The 16,732-nt window shown below is 37.7% G+C and overlaps 1 protein-coding gene across 33 annotated transcripts in view; it reads right to left on the bottom strand.

Moving 5' to 3' along the window:
* The window catches only part of DST (dystonin), a 306,056-nt gene that overhangs the window by 14,789 nt on the left and 274,535 nt on the right, over positions 1-16,732 (bottom strand). For all 33 annotated transcript variants that reach the window (XM_027644871.1, XM_027644867.1, XM_027644868.1 and 30 more), the window contains 10 exons: positions 15,939-16,058; positions 12,150-12,319; positions 10,024-10,183; positions 8,819-9,013; positions 7,490-7,618; positions 3,986-4,129; positions 2,945-3,133; positions 2,058-2,187; positions 1,100-1,263; positions 615-777 (listed from right to left, as the gene is read on the bottom strand). In XM_027644871.1, coding sequence (XP_027500672.1) covers positions 615-777; positions 1,100-1,263; positions 2,058-2,187; positions 2,945-3,133; positions 3,986-4,129; positions 7,490-7,618; positions 8,819-9,013; positions 10,024-10,183; positions 12,150-12,319; positions 15,939-16,058 — 1,564 coding nt within the window. The remainder of the gene's footprint in view (positions 1-614; positions 778-1,099; positions 1,264-2,057; positions 2,188-2,944; positions 3,134-3,985; positions 4,130-7,489; positions 7,619-8,818; positions 9,014-10,023; positions 10,184-12,149; positions 12,320-15,938; positions 16,059-16,732) is intronic.

The raw sequence follows: 16,732 nt of genomic DNA on the forward strand, positions 1-16,732 counted from the left end.
TGGAAGACTTATGTTACCACCAGCTGTGCATAACTAATGCATACTAATCCATCAGGAAAGCTAGGAAAAGTCCCTTTCTAGTTTGATTGCTTGGCATTTTGACCCTTATTATATAGGTATATGAATATTGTCATGGTTTATGGAAACACTGGTTTCAAAAATTACATGGTTTCCTTCTATAATAGAAATTATCCAATGCAAGTTCTTTGATAAAAATCATATGATCATATGATCTGATTTTGAAAATCATCTGTAGGTTCATTTTACTACTATGGTACATTTTACTATTATGACTAATCGATGAAAAGTAATTGTTGAAGTAGCTACTGTACTGTAGGAATAACAATCCAAGTCCAGTAAGCCAGCAAACTGCTAGCTAGACAATAATATAAATCTGTCATTTGTAACCTGATTCCCAATGTAAAAGAACTAGAAAGAGTTTCTAGAATCTAGAAATATTTTCAAGTAAAATAATTATAAAGTAATAATAATTAATAAATTCAAAAGGGAAATCTGCGACCTTCTAACACAATAAACCTTTTTAGTGTACATTATATAGACAATAAGACTTCATGAGGTGTTTGTTCCAAATTCAACATAATTTTAAAACTTACTTGAAGAAAGAATTCCATCGATAAATTCCTGTCTTGTAATCTTTCCATCTTGATCTTTATCAATCCTCCTAAAGAAGTCCATCACACGAGACTTCTTATGGTTCATCCATCGCATGTATTTTTTCCTCCAAATATCAAAATCAAAGTTGGCAAATTCTCTCAGCTTAATAAAAAACAGAAAGAATTTTTTTTCAGCTGAAAACCATCAGTCTAAAACATCAACGAGATAGAAACCATCTGCGTTTTGTTGAATAACTAGTTCTTTGAGGACCTACATAAACATTTTAAATCTCTTAACTCTCCTCATTTAAAATGATGACAGCCTTTAAAGTACACTACAGCACATGTATCACAGTGTTTTCAGTTAGCTGTGTCATACAGTATAACACAACAAATATGGAAGTTGTTTACAGTATTGACAATTTAACCCAGGGTAAAGAATATTACGCAAAATGTATGTATATTCTGTACAGTCCTTTTCTGACCTCTTCAAGTCTGTCCAAAGCATCATTAAGTTTTCTTCTCCTTTCCAAGGCCAGAAGCCAAACCTGCTGCCATTTGCTGACTAAAAGGTTTACCCGTGGATTCTTGGTTTCGATTTGTGCCTGAGTTGCTGATGGATACATGCCTGGTGTTGGGGAACGCTTCCCTGTTAACACATGATAAAATGCATAAGTCTCACACAGTTCAAACAAAACAAACATTCACAGGAAGGCTACTTGACCCTCCTAAAATTACTCCTTCCTGTCCCAAATAAGGAGATAATATCCCGATATGTAATGGGGTTTTGTTTTTTTTTTTTTTTTTTTTTTACCATTTTTGGGGAATGATCAAATGGTGGTTACAGTTGCTTTTGTCTAGCCAGAAGCAGCTAGTAGTGGCTCTACTGCACGGGTTAAATTAAATCTTTGTGAATCTCTCAGAGTTGGAAAGTAAACAATCTGATTTTAGAAGTAGGTTCCATGTATGGGTAAGTATAAAATACAATGGGTAAGTATATCTAAAAATACAAAAAGCAATTTCCTCACTTGATTCACTTTCCATTCAACTTCACTAAATACACATTTTATTGGATTCATGTAATTCCATAGACAGAGCACAATTTTGGCACTAAATCTTTATGGGAAGTTGTTTGCACTTTCAGGTAACAGTAGGTTTGCAAAGACTCAACATGTACTTGCTCTTGGAAGTTTAATAGCACATGAAAGGCTGCACACTTTAAAAACAGGTATTGATGAAGATTAGAACAAAATTTAAAAATACATGTCGGCCATGAGAAATTTCCTCACAATGAAAAAGGAGAGATAATTAGAAAATCAGCCAAGAGAATTTCACCCTGTTTCATTCAAAGCTAATCAAACGTATTAGATTATTAGCAATCTGTAAACTTTATAGAAAAAGCAATGGTATGTGTGACCCTCCCCAAAATACATCGTTACTTACTGCCCGCTCTCCCCTTATCAAGGACAGGAATATGAGAATGTACTGGCGTGGGTTCAAGTGCTTTTCTTTTATGGGTCTTTGTAACTTTATCCACATCAGGTTGTTTTCTGGTCATTTCCTCCATGAATGTCTACAATCAGATACAGGTGATATTAATTAACAATACACAAAAGTAACTACAGGAATGAAAAACATATAAAAAAGATAAACAACAAAGTTATAAAGAAAGGCACAGAAAGACACTTATAATGCTAAACTCACAAAATAGACACAGTTAAAGGCTTTGTAGATAAGAAAAATAGGCAGTATAAGCTTTTAAAACTACTACGCCCTGGCTGTTAAAGGAAGCCTAAATCCAAAAACAAGCCTGTCAAACTCCTTTATTAAACGTATATGGTGAGGTGCTATACAACAATATTTTACCTCTGAGTACTTGCTGTTCGGACTGCAGTTCATAGAAGTGACACAGCTCTGGTGTGTAAGCTGGGGTAAGTCTGTGAGCATTCACTGCACCAGCAGCTCCCTCTGGTACTTCATAAACAAGATTTTGAAACCCAATCAGTGAAGCCTCACTGCAACACTAGTTCTAAGGTGGCAGCACTGTAATATATTTCATGTGGGTTTTCTTTTATTCTTATTATTATCCTTCTTCCTCTGGGGAATTGTAGGTTTGCTTTTAGAACAATGTGACACTAAATTTTTGATTGGTTGTTTTTTTAATCTCTGTATTGAATAAACTACAAGCACATCGTACACATACAAAACACATGACCGAGTATCTGAAAAGGAATTCAATTATGAGAAAAAATAGTTAAGGAAATTCACACCTGATTAAGAATCCTAGCTGAGATGTGAGCACCACATAAGTGACACTTAACATTCCTTACCTGATGTTCAGCTATAAGCGCTTTAACTTCCTCAATCTCCTGGGGGATAACCTCTTTATCTTTTTCAGTTAGTGTGGTCTCTGCCCACTGCAACCAGGACAGCAAGGCTTCCAGCAATTCCTGGTTAGCAATAAGTCCAGCCAGGGCTCCTGCCAGTCTCTGTTGATGTTGTTTAGCCCATGCTACAACCTTGATAAAGGAACCAATGTGTGAGTAGGTGCACATCTGAAATTCTTCACAATGTATTTAAAATTGCTCTACTGACAGTAAACGCAGAGCTACCTCTTAGGCCTATTGATGTTTGAACATCAAAGGTGTTAAATGTAGGGGCTGATCACTAAAGGTAGCTAGGTAACTAGAATTCCTAATTCAACACACTTTTTCCACAGATATTCAGGATTAGGTGCTGTTAAACACAGTAACTAGCACTTTCAGGCAACATATTAAGAATTATAACAGACAATATGTGTAAGTTTCTGAATCACACAGGATTTGGCATCCATCTTCCTCCTGGGCATTCTTAAAGCCATACTTCACTAACACCAGTATTTTGTTTTTCTTTAAACTTAATATAAAACAGAAAATACCACCTTAACAGTTGAGGGTGGTACACACTCTGCAACCTACCTGCAGCCACTTCAATAATTTGAAAATCTCTAGATTAAGAATACGTTGGACAGAAATCCTCTCTGATGCAATCAGAAAATCCTTCACATTTGCCCTGTATTTTCTGTCCTTTGTAACTTTTAAGTTTACAACTAGAAACTGTTGGCTTTCCTCACTTGGGAAGTGTCAGACAGTATTTCCTTTAATACATACAAACAAGGAATCTTGGCCATCTGCTTTAGTTCTTAAAGCCCTGCAAGTTTTGAAATAAAACCTAGGGAAACATGGTATTAACATCCATCCCCATAGGTATTTTAAATGTTTATTTCTCAACAGCTGGATCTTTTCCTCCCAGTGTAACTACCATATTAATTGTCAACTATGTTCCAATCAAAGATGGACTGCTGCAATGAAGATGGTTTGACATATACTGACCTCTTCAAACCTGGCTCTGATGATTGTTATCCAGTGCTTAATGGTGGTGATGGAGTCTGGGTGGCAGATAGCCAGAATAGCTTCTCCCATACCTGTTGCTTTATTCAGTTCTGCCTTTTTCTCTTCCAATTTCTTCATAAATTCCTAAAGCAGAGGTAATAATTTTAATTAGATGCTGAAAAAATTTGCAAGAGAAATTCGAGTGCATAATCTGGACGGTCAACGAGCCTCTTGATTGCTCAAAAACATTCAGCTTGCAAAAGGCAAGTTTAATTTGCATGAGAAAAGCTTAAAATGTTTAAAAAGCCTATTCCACAGAAAGTACTAAACACAGCTCTAAAACCTTTATCCACTCCTTAAAAGCCTACCACTCTCTAAATACTTGGAAGACACATACCCTTATTAAAAAAAAACAAAGGAAAATCACAGCATTTAGAAATGCTGTAAACGAACTATATGATGGTTAGAATCACTACCGGCAACATTTCAATGACTTGGTTTGTCAGTTACAGAAATTCTTCATAATAAACTATCAACCTCCTAGCAGAGGCTGGAAATGTCCAACTATAATTACACGCTCAGACAAGATGACAGAGGAGTTCAGGAGCAGCTATACTAAACTAACACAAATGTGAAAACTCAGCAGCTGAGGGGGAGACACACAGCAAGAACAGAGACAGCTAATTAACCATCTGTTTTCAGAGGCGCTGCCATGTGGGAAAAATCTTGTAAAAGCAAAAGGATGTTTACAGTTTTAGGCATCCAAGCTCATAGCCATTGTTATTCCTATGATGGCAGGACCACAAAAGGGTGCAGGGGGGAACCAACAGGAAAAAAACTGAAGGAGGACTTTTGCCATCCTTTCTATAGCTTGCATTGCTTTCTATTTTTTTTCCTTTTTTTTTTTTTTTTCCAGTTAGTTATTTTTACTACAATAGTTTTACTATTCTGCCTAAATGTTCTCTTAGTGAGAACCCTTAACTGGAACTGCCAACATCTCTCAGTGTCTAGCTGAATTTTTTTGAGCCAAGTCAGATCCTAGAAAATTCAAAATCACCACAACATTGTAAAAATAGATTCTTCAACAGGTCATAATGACATTAGTCTGTGCCTTAACAAAGTACGAAATTATTATGAAATAAAAGTGTAAAAGACGTCTCTTCAACTTTGTTCTAGAGGGCTGGAATATGTAGGCTCCATACTTAAAAAGATTTGTTGTTAACTGATTTTGATTTAAGCTTAAATTATTGTCAGAGTTAAAGACCCAGTCGTAACAGCAAACCTCCTCTCATAAAAATGTGAGTCCTTAGAATATTTCAGTTCAACATAGTTTTGGAAAAGTTGAAGTGGGTTTTAATGGGATTACCAAAATAAGCCGAGGCCAGGAGGAGAATGAGCAACTACATTGTTTCCCCTGCCCAGCTATACTAGAATATCTCAAAAATTAAATCTATGATGCATTACATACAGCGTATTAAGCTTTCCCTCAGTAAGGGATGAACTCAGTAAGGGATGAACTCAATTGTGTTGAGCTCTGTGGCAATCCAGTGATACAGACACATTAACAAGAGAGGAGAAGGGATGCTTCTCATTCAGCAGTGCAGTGTATTAATCCACTATAGATCTCAGTCCCCAGAGAGGAGGACAGGTGACAGAAATCTCTGGCTGAGGTAGTAGAATTCACTAAATCATGTGCATTACTCAAGAAAATAAAATCAGAAATAGGCAAAGATGGACCATTTGGATAAAATATTGTTGAGAAGAAACCTTTCAACACACAACTGAACACAAATGCAGCAAAACTATTTTACAAGAACCACAGTGACAAAAGGAATATATATTTCATATTTATGTAAATAATTTCAATAATGTATTTTTATATTAATATTGCAGCATTGTAATACATAATGGTATATGGTGTAAAAGGAATACATATTCCTTCTTCCCTGATTTTCTGTTTTTTCTTCTTGAAAGCTAATGTTATAAGCTTAAAAAGAGAGATCACTTATTCAAGGAAAACTGAGTGAGTGGTAAAGCAGTAGTGCCATAATCTTTCTTAGCTTAACAATTTCTCTATTTCTATTCTTTAGCCTTTAAGAAGAAAATGTGTTTGGGAGAACCTCTTACAAAGCCTACTAAAAAAATTTAAGTACAGTATTGCCACATCTAACACTGAGGCTGGTTGTGTTGTGCTAGCAATCATCCTTCCCAGCTGGACAGGGTTTCTCAGAGACAAACTTTGCTTTGCTTTGAGGTTCGAAGTTATGCTTCAGCTTTGGCAGCACAATTTGGAACTTTAGTACAGAACTGTTTTGTTAATCCATCTACAGTGCAGAAGAAGAAATTTAAGATTTTTTTTTTCTAATTATTTCAGTGGACCTAAGATTTCACTCCATTCTTTTCTCTGTATTTAGGAGATCAAAAAATCAATTAAAACAGAACTGGTGAACCACATGTGGAGGACAGGCAGCTAAAGACAAATTTCAGTGCATCAGAGAGATTAGGTTGCTACTGCGAACATTAGTCATACATTTGATGCATACATACATATACTCCCCAGCTAATGAATAGTACCCAGTTTCCAGGGCCCTAAATTAAAACTGACAACTTTTTCAAAATATTGCATACTAAGTACATTGAAAACTCCTTAGTTAGGAACTGTTAAATAGTTGTATCTTGCATGCACTCCTCTGCATAATAGCATTACCAAACTCAATTTAAACAGGATGCTTTTCCACTCTCCATTTTGTAAGTTTTGCTCTAACTTTCTTCAGAGCAATGATGAACAAATCCATGCCTTATAATTTGTTCTGTAACACTGTGCACACTACACTCTTGGAACTGTTACTACTGCATTTACAACAAGTTTTGCATGGGTTTAAATGTGGATGTTTGTAGCCTCTTGTTTGGAGAGTGAAAATATGACCTCTCCTCTCTTTAGTTAGGCATTTTCCCATTTCATTACTGCAAAGTTAGTTTGATGGTCCACAATCTACTTTCTTCAGTACTTATGCCACTGCAGTATTTCAGTACCTAATGCTTATGAAGTATGACAGCACACTCTTTCACCATGACAAAAGGTTAATGGATGATATCATTCCGGTGACATTTACAAACGACCTCGAAAGAAAAGTATACGCTGTTTTGATCAATGGTGCTAAGACGATAGATATACTTTTGCTACTGTAGCCATCTATGTTGTAATTGCAGGCACCATATACTGCACAGAGGGGTTTGAATCTGTCTCTAAATGTTTACAGTAACTTTCTAAAGGCCCATTATTTCCTCAGTAAGCCAAGATGACTCAAACAAGGGCCCAAAACCAGCATGGACATTAAACTATCAACTACATGAAATTTCTAGATTCTCTTTTATAGAAAGAGTTTCAAAAACCAACACTGGATGCTGGATATAACTACATGGGACAGACTGCCTCCTTTCTTCTATTTTACCCTCTATCAGACCAATTAGAATGAAGAGGATCCTCTTCATTTTCTTGCTTACCCTGTGCTGCTCTATCAGTGTACGCAAGGCCTCTTCATCATCTGGAAGGATGCCATGGAAACGAAGAGCCTGCTCTGCCTCTGCCAGCCACTCCAAAAGGACATGAACAACAGAGTGGAATTCTTCTGCCTGTTAAAATACAAAAAGTCATGGTCACTCATGAGGGGATCTGACAGACACGCTGCAGCTTACACAAGGAGACTGAGCCCACATTTAGAATCATTAATCACACAGCAGTACTGGCACATTATCTTTCCATTAAAAAGTCAATGATATACAGTACTACATTTTCATAACTGTAAAAATAGCTCATGCTTCTCAAAAAATTATAGGAAGCCTAAAAGCCTGTTCATGCTTTTAGCCATCTGATTTATAGTGTATTTGCAGCTCAGTTGTGAATGTCATGCCTTTACACTGACAAATTACAAGGGAGGTGCTTTGCTTTCAGGGACCAGCTGGAAAGATGAGAACTGTATTTTCTGCACAGCCTAAATCACCAGTTAAGCAAAATGAATTGACAGCCTGTGAGAGAGTGACCCTTTTATGTCTGGAGAAACAAGAAAGATTCACCTTTGGGCACAGCCATATTCAGACACGATTAGAGTTTGAGGTAGCTTTGGATTGTGTCTGCTGAGAGACTGGAGAGCTGGACAAACCCTGGGAAAAGTAGAGCAGGAATTTTGTACACAGTGGATACACTGCTATCGGAGGAGCCCCATCCTAGCATCAGTCCAAGCTAGTATATCTTCAGAGAGCTGTACATCCATATTATCTCAGGTTTGGAAACAATACAGATAGATCTATTTGTTTGGGATTGGTACCAGACAGTATTGACATACATAGACTGTTCTAACTCCTGAGTGCACTCAGCACAACTATCTTTTCTGCAATGTAATTCACCGTGCATTGTAATTGTGCCAATGTAAACAAGTTTTCAATACAGAAATTTATTTCTTTCCAATAAGGCACAAAAAGCAAAAATACGATTGCAATCTCCAGCTTCTTGTGAATGGGGCATAGTTCTTAATCATCCTTCATGCTTGACTGCAACTTCAGTGATTTCCTTAGATGGTAAGGTCTTTGAAACATTTGTATTGCATTTGTGCTAGAGACTAATAATAACTTCAATAATAAATACTAAGAGGCACTATTTATGTGCCACGGTAAAGGGATGGAGACAAGGTAAGCAATGCATGAGCAAGAAATTAGTATTTTCAAATGAAATGGAAGTGAATGACATTAAGTGAAAATGAAATTACATTTTTGGTAACTATACTGCAAGATATTTTCACTAGTTTTCACAGAGTACACGTACTGACTATTCCTTACCTGCCGAAGAGCCTGTTCCAGTCGTGTTTGCTTGGATACTGACAGGGCACAAACTGTCTCCCAGCGAGTGCTCAGCTCCTGCATTTGGACTTTGACCCAGGAAGAGTCATCACGACTGCCTTCTATTAGCTCCCTTGCAGAGCGCTTCAGAGCCTGGACACTACTTGTTCTTTTTCCCAACTCCTTCTGGAAAACCTAGGCACCATCAAATATATTTGAAATGTTTAACTCATTGAGGCATACTTATGCAAAAAATAACAAAAAACTACTGGTTATGAGAAGAAATCAAATGAGAAGAAATGTTCACATTAGTAGATGGAACAAGCTCCAGTTACTAAAGGAAACTCTTAAAAGAAGATACGGCAATTATAGTATACCATGACACTGACTACAACTTACTTGTGATACACAATGGGATTTCAGAAGCAATTGCAGCATATTGCAGCCTAATTTTTATAGACAACCCATGTTTCCAAACACTTTTTTCATGAGGGACGAAATCTCAGCGGGGAGGAGATACTGAAAATCAGTGGTGGATGAACAGAAGGACCTTTACCTCATGATCTTCCCAGGCTCCAGAGTTCTGCCTATGTGTTGCCTTTGCAATACAAGTAACTTCAACAGTCATTTCTTCTGACATACTGAACTGCAAAACTGGGATTCAAAGGTAAAGTCCAACATCTCCTACTTGCTCTCATCTCCTAAACCATTTCAGTAACAAAATACTGCAGCTTTCCGATGCAAGCTTCCTGGCTCACGGTCTAGTTGAAATCTGTGCATAACTTAAGCATTGCAACTACTTTGCTTGATAAATATACAGCAGCCCCACAGGTCTGAAAGGCTGCTGCAGTCATGACAAGTGCACTGGACATTTGGTTAACAGATGGACTAAAAAAAGAGCTGTCTGCCCCAGAGTTTTCCGGTAAAACAATTTTTGCCATCTCTTGCTCATAGGCACACATTTATAAATGCATACTTGTGATATGACATGATATTCATAAATACACAGGACAGCACCATTAAATGGACTATCTCAATGCTAACTGAGTTGATTACGTTTGTGTTACAAATGTATTGTTGATTACATTTGTGTTACAAAACTATTCCGTATTTCTAAAAATTACAGAATAGTCAGAGATAAAGACAGCATTAAAATGTTACAATTATGAGCAGTACAGTAATTAAAAAAGTATTTTTGGAATTACCTTGTGATTGTCAATCAGGTTCATCACTAAATCAATGTCTCCATGTACTGGCTGATCTTCTGCTAGTTGAGGTTCAATTTTGTATAACCAGTCAATGAGAGCTTGCAGAGCATCGGTAAACTGTCCCGAAAATAACAGGGCTTCCTCCAGTTTATTTTGTCTGGGAGGGGAAAAAAACCCCAGAACACACACACAAAATAATAATTTATACACTTTAAGAACACACTTTCAGCATAAAATAACAGAATCATAGAATCCTGACAATTAGAAAAGATCAGCAAGGTCATTAAGTCAAACTGTTAACCCAGCACCACTACATTCACCATAAACCATGACCCCAAAGTGCCACATCCACACATCTTTTGAACACTTCCGAGGATGGTGACTAAGCCACTTCCCTGGGCAGACTGCTTCAATGCTTTACAACCCTTTCAGTGAAGAAATTTTTCCTAATATTTAATCTAAACCTCACTTGGTACAATTTGAGACAGTTTCCTCTCATCCTGTCATTTGTTACCTGGGAAGAGACTGATCCCCATCTGACTACAAACTCCTTTCATCTAGAAAGCAATAAGGTCCCTCCTGAGCCTCTTTTTTCCAGGCTAAACACCACCAGCTCCCTCAGCCACTCCTCATCAGACTTGTGCTCCAGACCCTTCACCAGCTCCATTGCTCTTCTCTGGACACACTCCAGCATCTCAAATTCTTTGTTGTGAGGGGTTCAGAACTGGACACAGCACTCAAGGTGTGGCCTCACCAGTGCCGAGTTGTCAGAGACTGAAACATTTAATGACTTACACATTCTAAGATCACCAAAAGACTTTTGCAAACTGGAAAGAAACAGCTGCTCACCCAGCAAAGCCCACCCCTCCCTGAATACTGCCAAAGGGCCTTCAAATCAGGTAAGGGGGTGCCATTGTCCAGCCGTCCTAGGTGCAGATGAATACATGAAGCTACAAACTGGATCTCCAGATAATGGAAGAGGCTAAGAAGAGACAAATCCTGCAAAGTGGGAGAATCCCTCTTATCATACCAATGTCTTCCCTTTACATAATTCTGCACATCTAACCTCGGCTATGCACGTCAGATATCGGACCATGATGGATCCTGAATGATGCTGACACAATAGGCAGCTGCAGCTCTCTTACAAGATGCCAGAAAATCAGTGACATGTCCCATAACACTATCTATTGTAAAACTCCCCGCCCCAGGGAGGTACAAGGCATTCTCACTTGAGCTAAAAGTGTATAATAACTCATAACATCTTTGAGTTTTGGCGGGGGGGCTTCCCCCAGCCCCAACGGATCAAGACCACCACCAATAGACATGGAAGCTGCAACTATCAGGTTTCATCGCTGGATCCTGTGGGTGGTGACTATATATATGTCTTTCCATCCTTATCCTTTCTTTCCCTTTCTCTCCTTTATGTATTTCCTTAAGTGTTATCTTTATGCTTTAACATTGTTATGCTTTAATAGCGCTATATTGCTATGCTTTATTGCTATAGGTGCTTTAACATTGCTGTGCTTTAATAGTGCTATACTGCTACACTTTAATGTTGCTATATTGCTGTAGATGATAACACCCAAAACAGCAACATACCTGTTTACCTTTGAAACAAAATTGTTCTAAAATAAACCCTACATATGTATGTTTACAAACACAGATTATTCAGTGTCATTTCGCTCTAATCCACCCCAAGGGATTTATTAACAAGAACCTGGGTTACCCTCCCCTTCTGAGGCAGGCTGCAACTCGAGTACAGGACAACGATCACTGCCCTGGTTCTGCTTGCCACACTATTGCAGATACAAGCCAGGATGCCACTGGCCTGTTGGGCCATATGAATATGCTGCAGGCTAACGTTCTGTCAACCAATACCTCCAGAGAACTTCAATCAGTTTCCCTTTTTAAAGGACTCTTCCTTCCCCTCCCTCCCCCTACCCTTCTTCCACACCAAAAGGAAAGCATGCATTTACAGTATTTTACTGCTTTGACACTCCTAATTATCAAACAAGCTAGCCACTCTGGTTTTACTTTTACACAAGAAAACCCAAAACAGAAGCCAAAAGAATTTTCCTAAGCATTTCTCTTATTTGATTAATAATTACAGAGTTTTCATTTACCTTTCCACTGACTTTCCACAAATTGTATCCCACTTATCCCTTAGTTCACTCAGCATATCGTCAAGTTTCAAATTGTCATCAGCCAAGGTGGTTTTCTCTTTCAAGGAACGTCCAGTTCTATTTGTGGTATCATATACAGAATGTTTGGCACCAAGAGATTTCTGGAATTCCTACACATATGGAAGAAAAGGAAAAAACCCATATATCATTAACTGCTTACAGGCCATTGTTAATTAATTTTTTGACATACTATTTGCAATGTTAATTGTAAATGTTGCTGCAAGAATATTTTAAACTTACTGCAAAATTTCTACGCTAGTGCCACAGTGCACCTGAAATTACGTGCGGCTTGACACTGGCAGACCCCTGCTTTTTGTCCTTCTCTGGGAATGTAGCTCTATGCCTACTGGAATAACTTCCACAAAACCTCTCCTTCGGTGAGGGCAATGATTCCTGTCCTACCATAATATTCCCAAATTTCAACAAGGAGTGCCTGGTAGTGAAAGAACTGCTAACTTTGGGAGCCATTAACTGAGCATTCTTCACACTACATTCTTACAAACTAGGATTTTAAGCCACTTGTAGAGCTCTCCAAGAGCTACAGAGGTTTTTCTGGTTTAGCTCAACATGGGCAAGCTGGGAAACTTTCAACCACAAGCCTTTAACTCTCTTAAGATTGAAACATACTATAATTGGGAACAACTGTATGCCACAAGTGTAGATCCAGGCACAAGAAGTCAGGTGACAGCCCCATAACTCAGTTTGTGCTAGAAATCAAGATCACCAGCAAGTTTCTGTGCCCAGGGACTTTGAAAAATGACAGTGACACAGCAGTTGCATCTGCCTGCCAGCTCTGACAGGTCCTTCTGCACAGACTCTCTGGAAGCTTTCCACAGGCACAGTGGAGCACATAGAAACACAGTTCATCTGATACCACAGAGGAATTAACCAACTGACAGAGTAAATAATTAAATAAAGGAACACTTCCAAAAGACAACACCAGCTCAACACAGCAGCTTTGAAATGGCAGAAATGCTTGAAATATTTTAGTTCACATCTTCATGAACCACTAGCAGGAAATCAGTTTAAAAAATCAATAAATCGCAAGTGTGCTTTAAGGAAACTCATATATAGAATCAAGTATTCTTTTTTTTCTCCCCTTTTTTTCTGTTACAAAAAAAAAGCAACATCTGCTTTGTAATTTAGTTTTTCCTCACTGTCCTTTTGTTTTCCTCATAAAACAAGGAAACAAACTTCAGGAAAGAATATAATTGTCAAGTTAGTACTAGAGTAAAAATAAATAAAATATTCAAAATAACCAGCTTTTTATAAAAGTTCCTTCAATATAAACAGTACATCTATGCTTCTTTTATTTGATGGGGTTTGTTAACTACTTAACACTACATGCACAGTGTTACTAGATTTGCACCAGGAAATACAATTAAATTGTTGCCAGAGAAGGATCATACAGGAAAAACAGATTTAAAGGTGAGCAAAGGGTTGCAGTCATGCAGTTCATGCCTTGAGAGACTACATCATACCTACTTTCATTCGATTTCACAGATGTGTAACTGAAAGTAGATTTTAGTTTAAGTTGCCAGGAGCAGACAAGTAAGTTAATTACTGAGATTACACTCATCTAGCTACCTTCCTTCTAAGGAAGATGGGCACATACAGATAAAATTAGCCAGGTTCATATAAATTTATTGTAAGGAACACTCAGCATTAGCACAGGAATAGATTGAGTGACCTAATATTGCTTTTTCCATTCCTGACTCCTAAAAATGAAAAAAAAATTCTGATAAACAGACCATGAGTAACCCCCAAAAGTCCCTGGCAACACACTAGATATGAGTGAGAGAGAAAACATATTATCTTGGCTTTTCTTTTTCAGGGACTTTTTTTTTGGCAGCAACAGCTGGCAAAAAGCGAGTCCAAATTATTGCTTACAGCACGCATTCAATTCGGATAGCAAAATCCTTAACTAAATAGAGCAAGGAAACCTTCAAGGCTGGACAGAAAAGACAAAGACAGACACGGGGTATATGTGGGAGTGGAAGGAAAAGACTCAAAATACAAGGAAGGACATTGCAGTGCTGGGAGGTTTGACAACTCATTAAAAAACAATTGAGTTGATTTCTTGAGGGGGTGGTGTTTGAAGTTTGAAGTCACAAAGTTCACAGAACTCCCTCTGTCACACACATTCATCTTTTTTCCTCCAGATCACCAGTTTCAATCCTTATGTCCCTGTAGCATATTTCATCCCATTCCTTAACGAGATTCAAGCAACTCAAGCAGAAATGCTCTGCAGGCATTTTATATGAAAGAAGCTATATCAGTGACAGAAAGGATGAGTCTGCCAATCCACGTGGGGAAGCTTAGGTTCATAAAACCTGTAGGTATAAGGTAAATATCAAGTTTATCAAGTTTAACATTTCTGAAGAGGGGAGAAGAATACAGGTAGGATAAAGACCTGAAAGGACCTCAAAGCAAAGTCACAAAGTGTTGACCATACTCGTTAGGTAAATATATATATATATGAATATATAATGAAAAAGAGCAGTGAAAGGATTAGAAGATTAAGAGTCAGAGGAGACAAGAAAGACTGTCCTAACAGCAAGATTCCCCCTTGCCAGTTCCCATCACCAACTTCAAATTCTGGCAACAGCAGCAATCCCAAAACAAACTGAAATTGCAGAGTCAGCATAACAGAATGTCAATGTAGCTTTTATCTAAAAGTTTTAACAGCAAACACAGGTAAACTACTTTTGCTTGACCAACAGTCAGTTTTATCACAGACTGATGCAGTAACAAATCATTAATATAGATGGCAAAACTTGTTGGAGGTAAGAGCAATCACCAGAAGCTACAGCAAAAATAAAAAGTTAGATATGTAAACTTTTGGGAATATTGTGCAGAATGAAAACATAGGAGTAAATAGAGAACCGTAAAACTGACATGAAAGGTAAATATGTGCCAAAATGTAGAAAAATGAACAGTCTTTCAATACTCTGATGAAACTGCTCCATGAGAAATCTTAAGACACAATCATATCTCTGAGGATTCTATCACTCACTCACTTGGTTCTCAATAATATATTATGCCAGACATTTTAGAGAAGTAAAAATTAAGTAAAGACTACTTTAGCCTTCCCTTTTGCTCTGTGTCTGCTAAAATTATCAAGCTTTTACATTATCATTACATGTCTGAAAAGTTAGGTGAATGAGGGAGATTTTTACATTTTCACCTACAACAGCTGGGTTTGTGAAAAGCTGGTTTCAGAATTTGGAATCTCATGAAGAGAAACCACCTGTGTTATTAATACTGTTACTGTACTTTCTAGACGATTTCATTATCATTTCCACTTGACATAAAAAGCAACTGCCAATCGAAATACAAGATTATTTTTCAGTTTTGAATTCATCCTGCAGTATTAAAAGGAAAATCTCAACTCAAATAAGTGGATGGTAAATTTTTGGTACAAATACTGAAAGAAAGCCCCTTCAGAGATTCCTATTCTGAAATGGTATAAATTCGCTTTTCAGAGTTTCCATGATCCTGTATTATTGTCTTTCCTCTTCACTGTTAACCATTCCCCAACATATCAGGTACCGTGAAAAGTGTTTGTTTTTTTTTTTCACTCGGCCCCTCTTAAAACACCATTTAATTTGATGTGAATAAACACTCCATTGCAGCAAGGCCACAAATCTACTTACTTTGCTGACTGATCAGCACAAGGCTGATAGACTTACCTACATTTCACTTGGCACTTTGCATTTCATGACTCACCTTATGCTGTGCGAGCTGCATTTTTATTTTATCAGGGTCATTTGCAATTTCAAGATCTGAGTCCAGAGATTTCTCTGACTCTTCCAGCCATTCCATAAGTTTGTGCCAGGCTTCATGGAACTAAAGAAAAGTGAGATTTGCATGGATTTTAAAATTCACTGGTTCATAAAACAGTTCAATAACATTAAACTCCAACCAAGATTGGCAGACTTTGACAAGATTTGATGTGTTTTTTCTCCCTGGTCTCTTAAACAGAACCAGTTAAACCACGGGCCCACTGTATTCAGCTTCACTTCCCTTAAGTGAATTAGCAACCTTTAATGTACAGGATGTGCACACATAGTGTGCATCTGTCAGAGACATATTGGTAACATCTGTTGATGTGTTGGCCATTTAGATTTCTACATTTTTAGTAATGGATAGTAAATACAGAAAGAATGGGGATTAGCTATTGCTTATATAGGATGATAGCAGTAAATCACTGGGGAAAACTTCTGTCTGGATGACTGCCCAAGATTTTCCCTGTAACACCCCTGAGTGCTCTCATTAAATCAAATGCTATCTTGATGGGCAAGGAACAGATTTTTGATCTTCCTTCCTGTTTTGACGAAAAGAGCACTTTGGGGAAGGAAGCAGGGAAAAACTAAAGATTCAACGAGCTTTCACAAAGTGACATCCCTTTGGGTTTTCATTTTTCTAAGCCGGTTGTTTCTCTCTCTTTTGAAAATTCTTCTTGCTTGGGCTGCCTACACATGAAAGCACAAGAAACTAGTTCAGAAACTTCTCAAGGCTCC

The sequence above is a fragment of the Corapipo altera genome, unplaced genomic scaffold (assembly GCF_003945725.1).
Source record: "Corapipo altera isolate COAL_440 unplaced genomic scaffold, ASM394572v1 2, whole genome shotgun sequence".
Taxonomy (NCBI): domain Eukaryota; kingdom Metazoa; phylum Chordata; class Aves; order Passeriformes; family Pipridae; genus Corapipo; species Corapipo altera.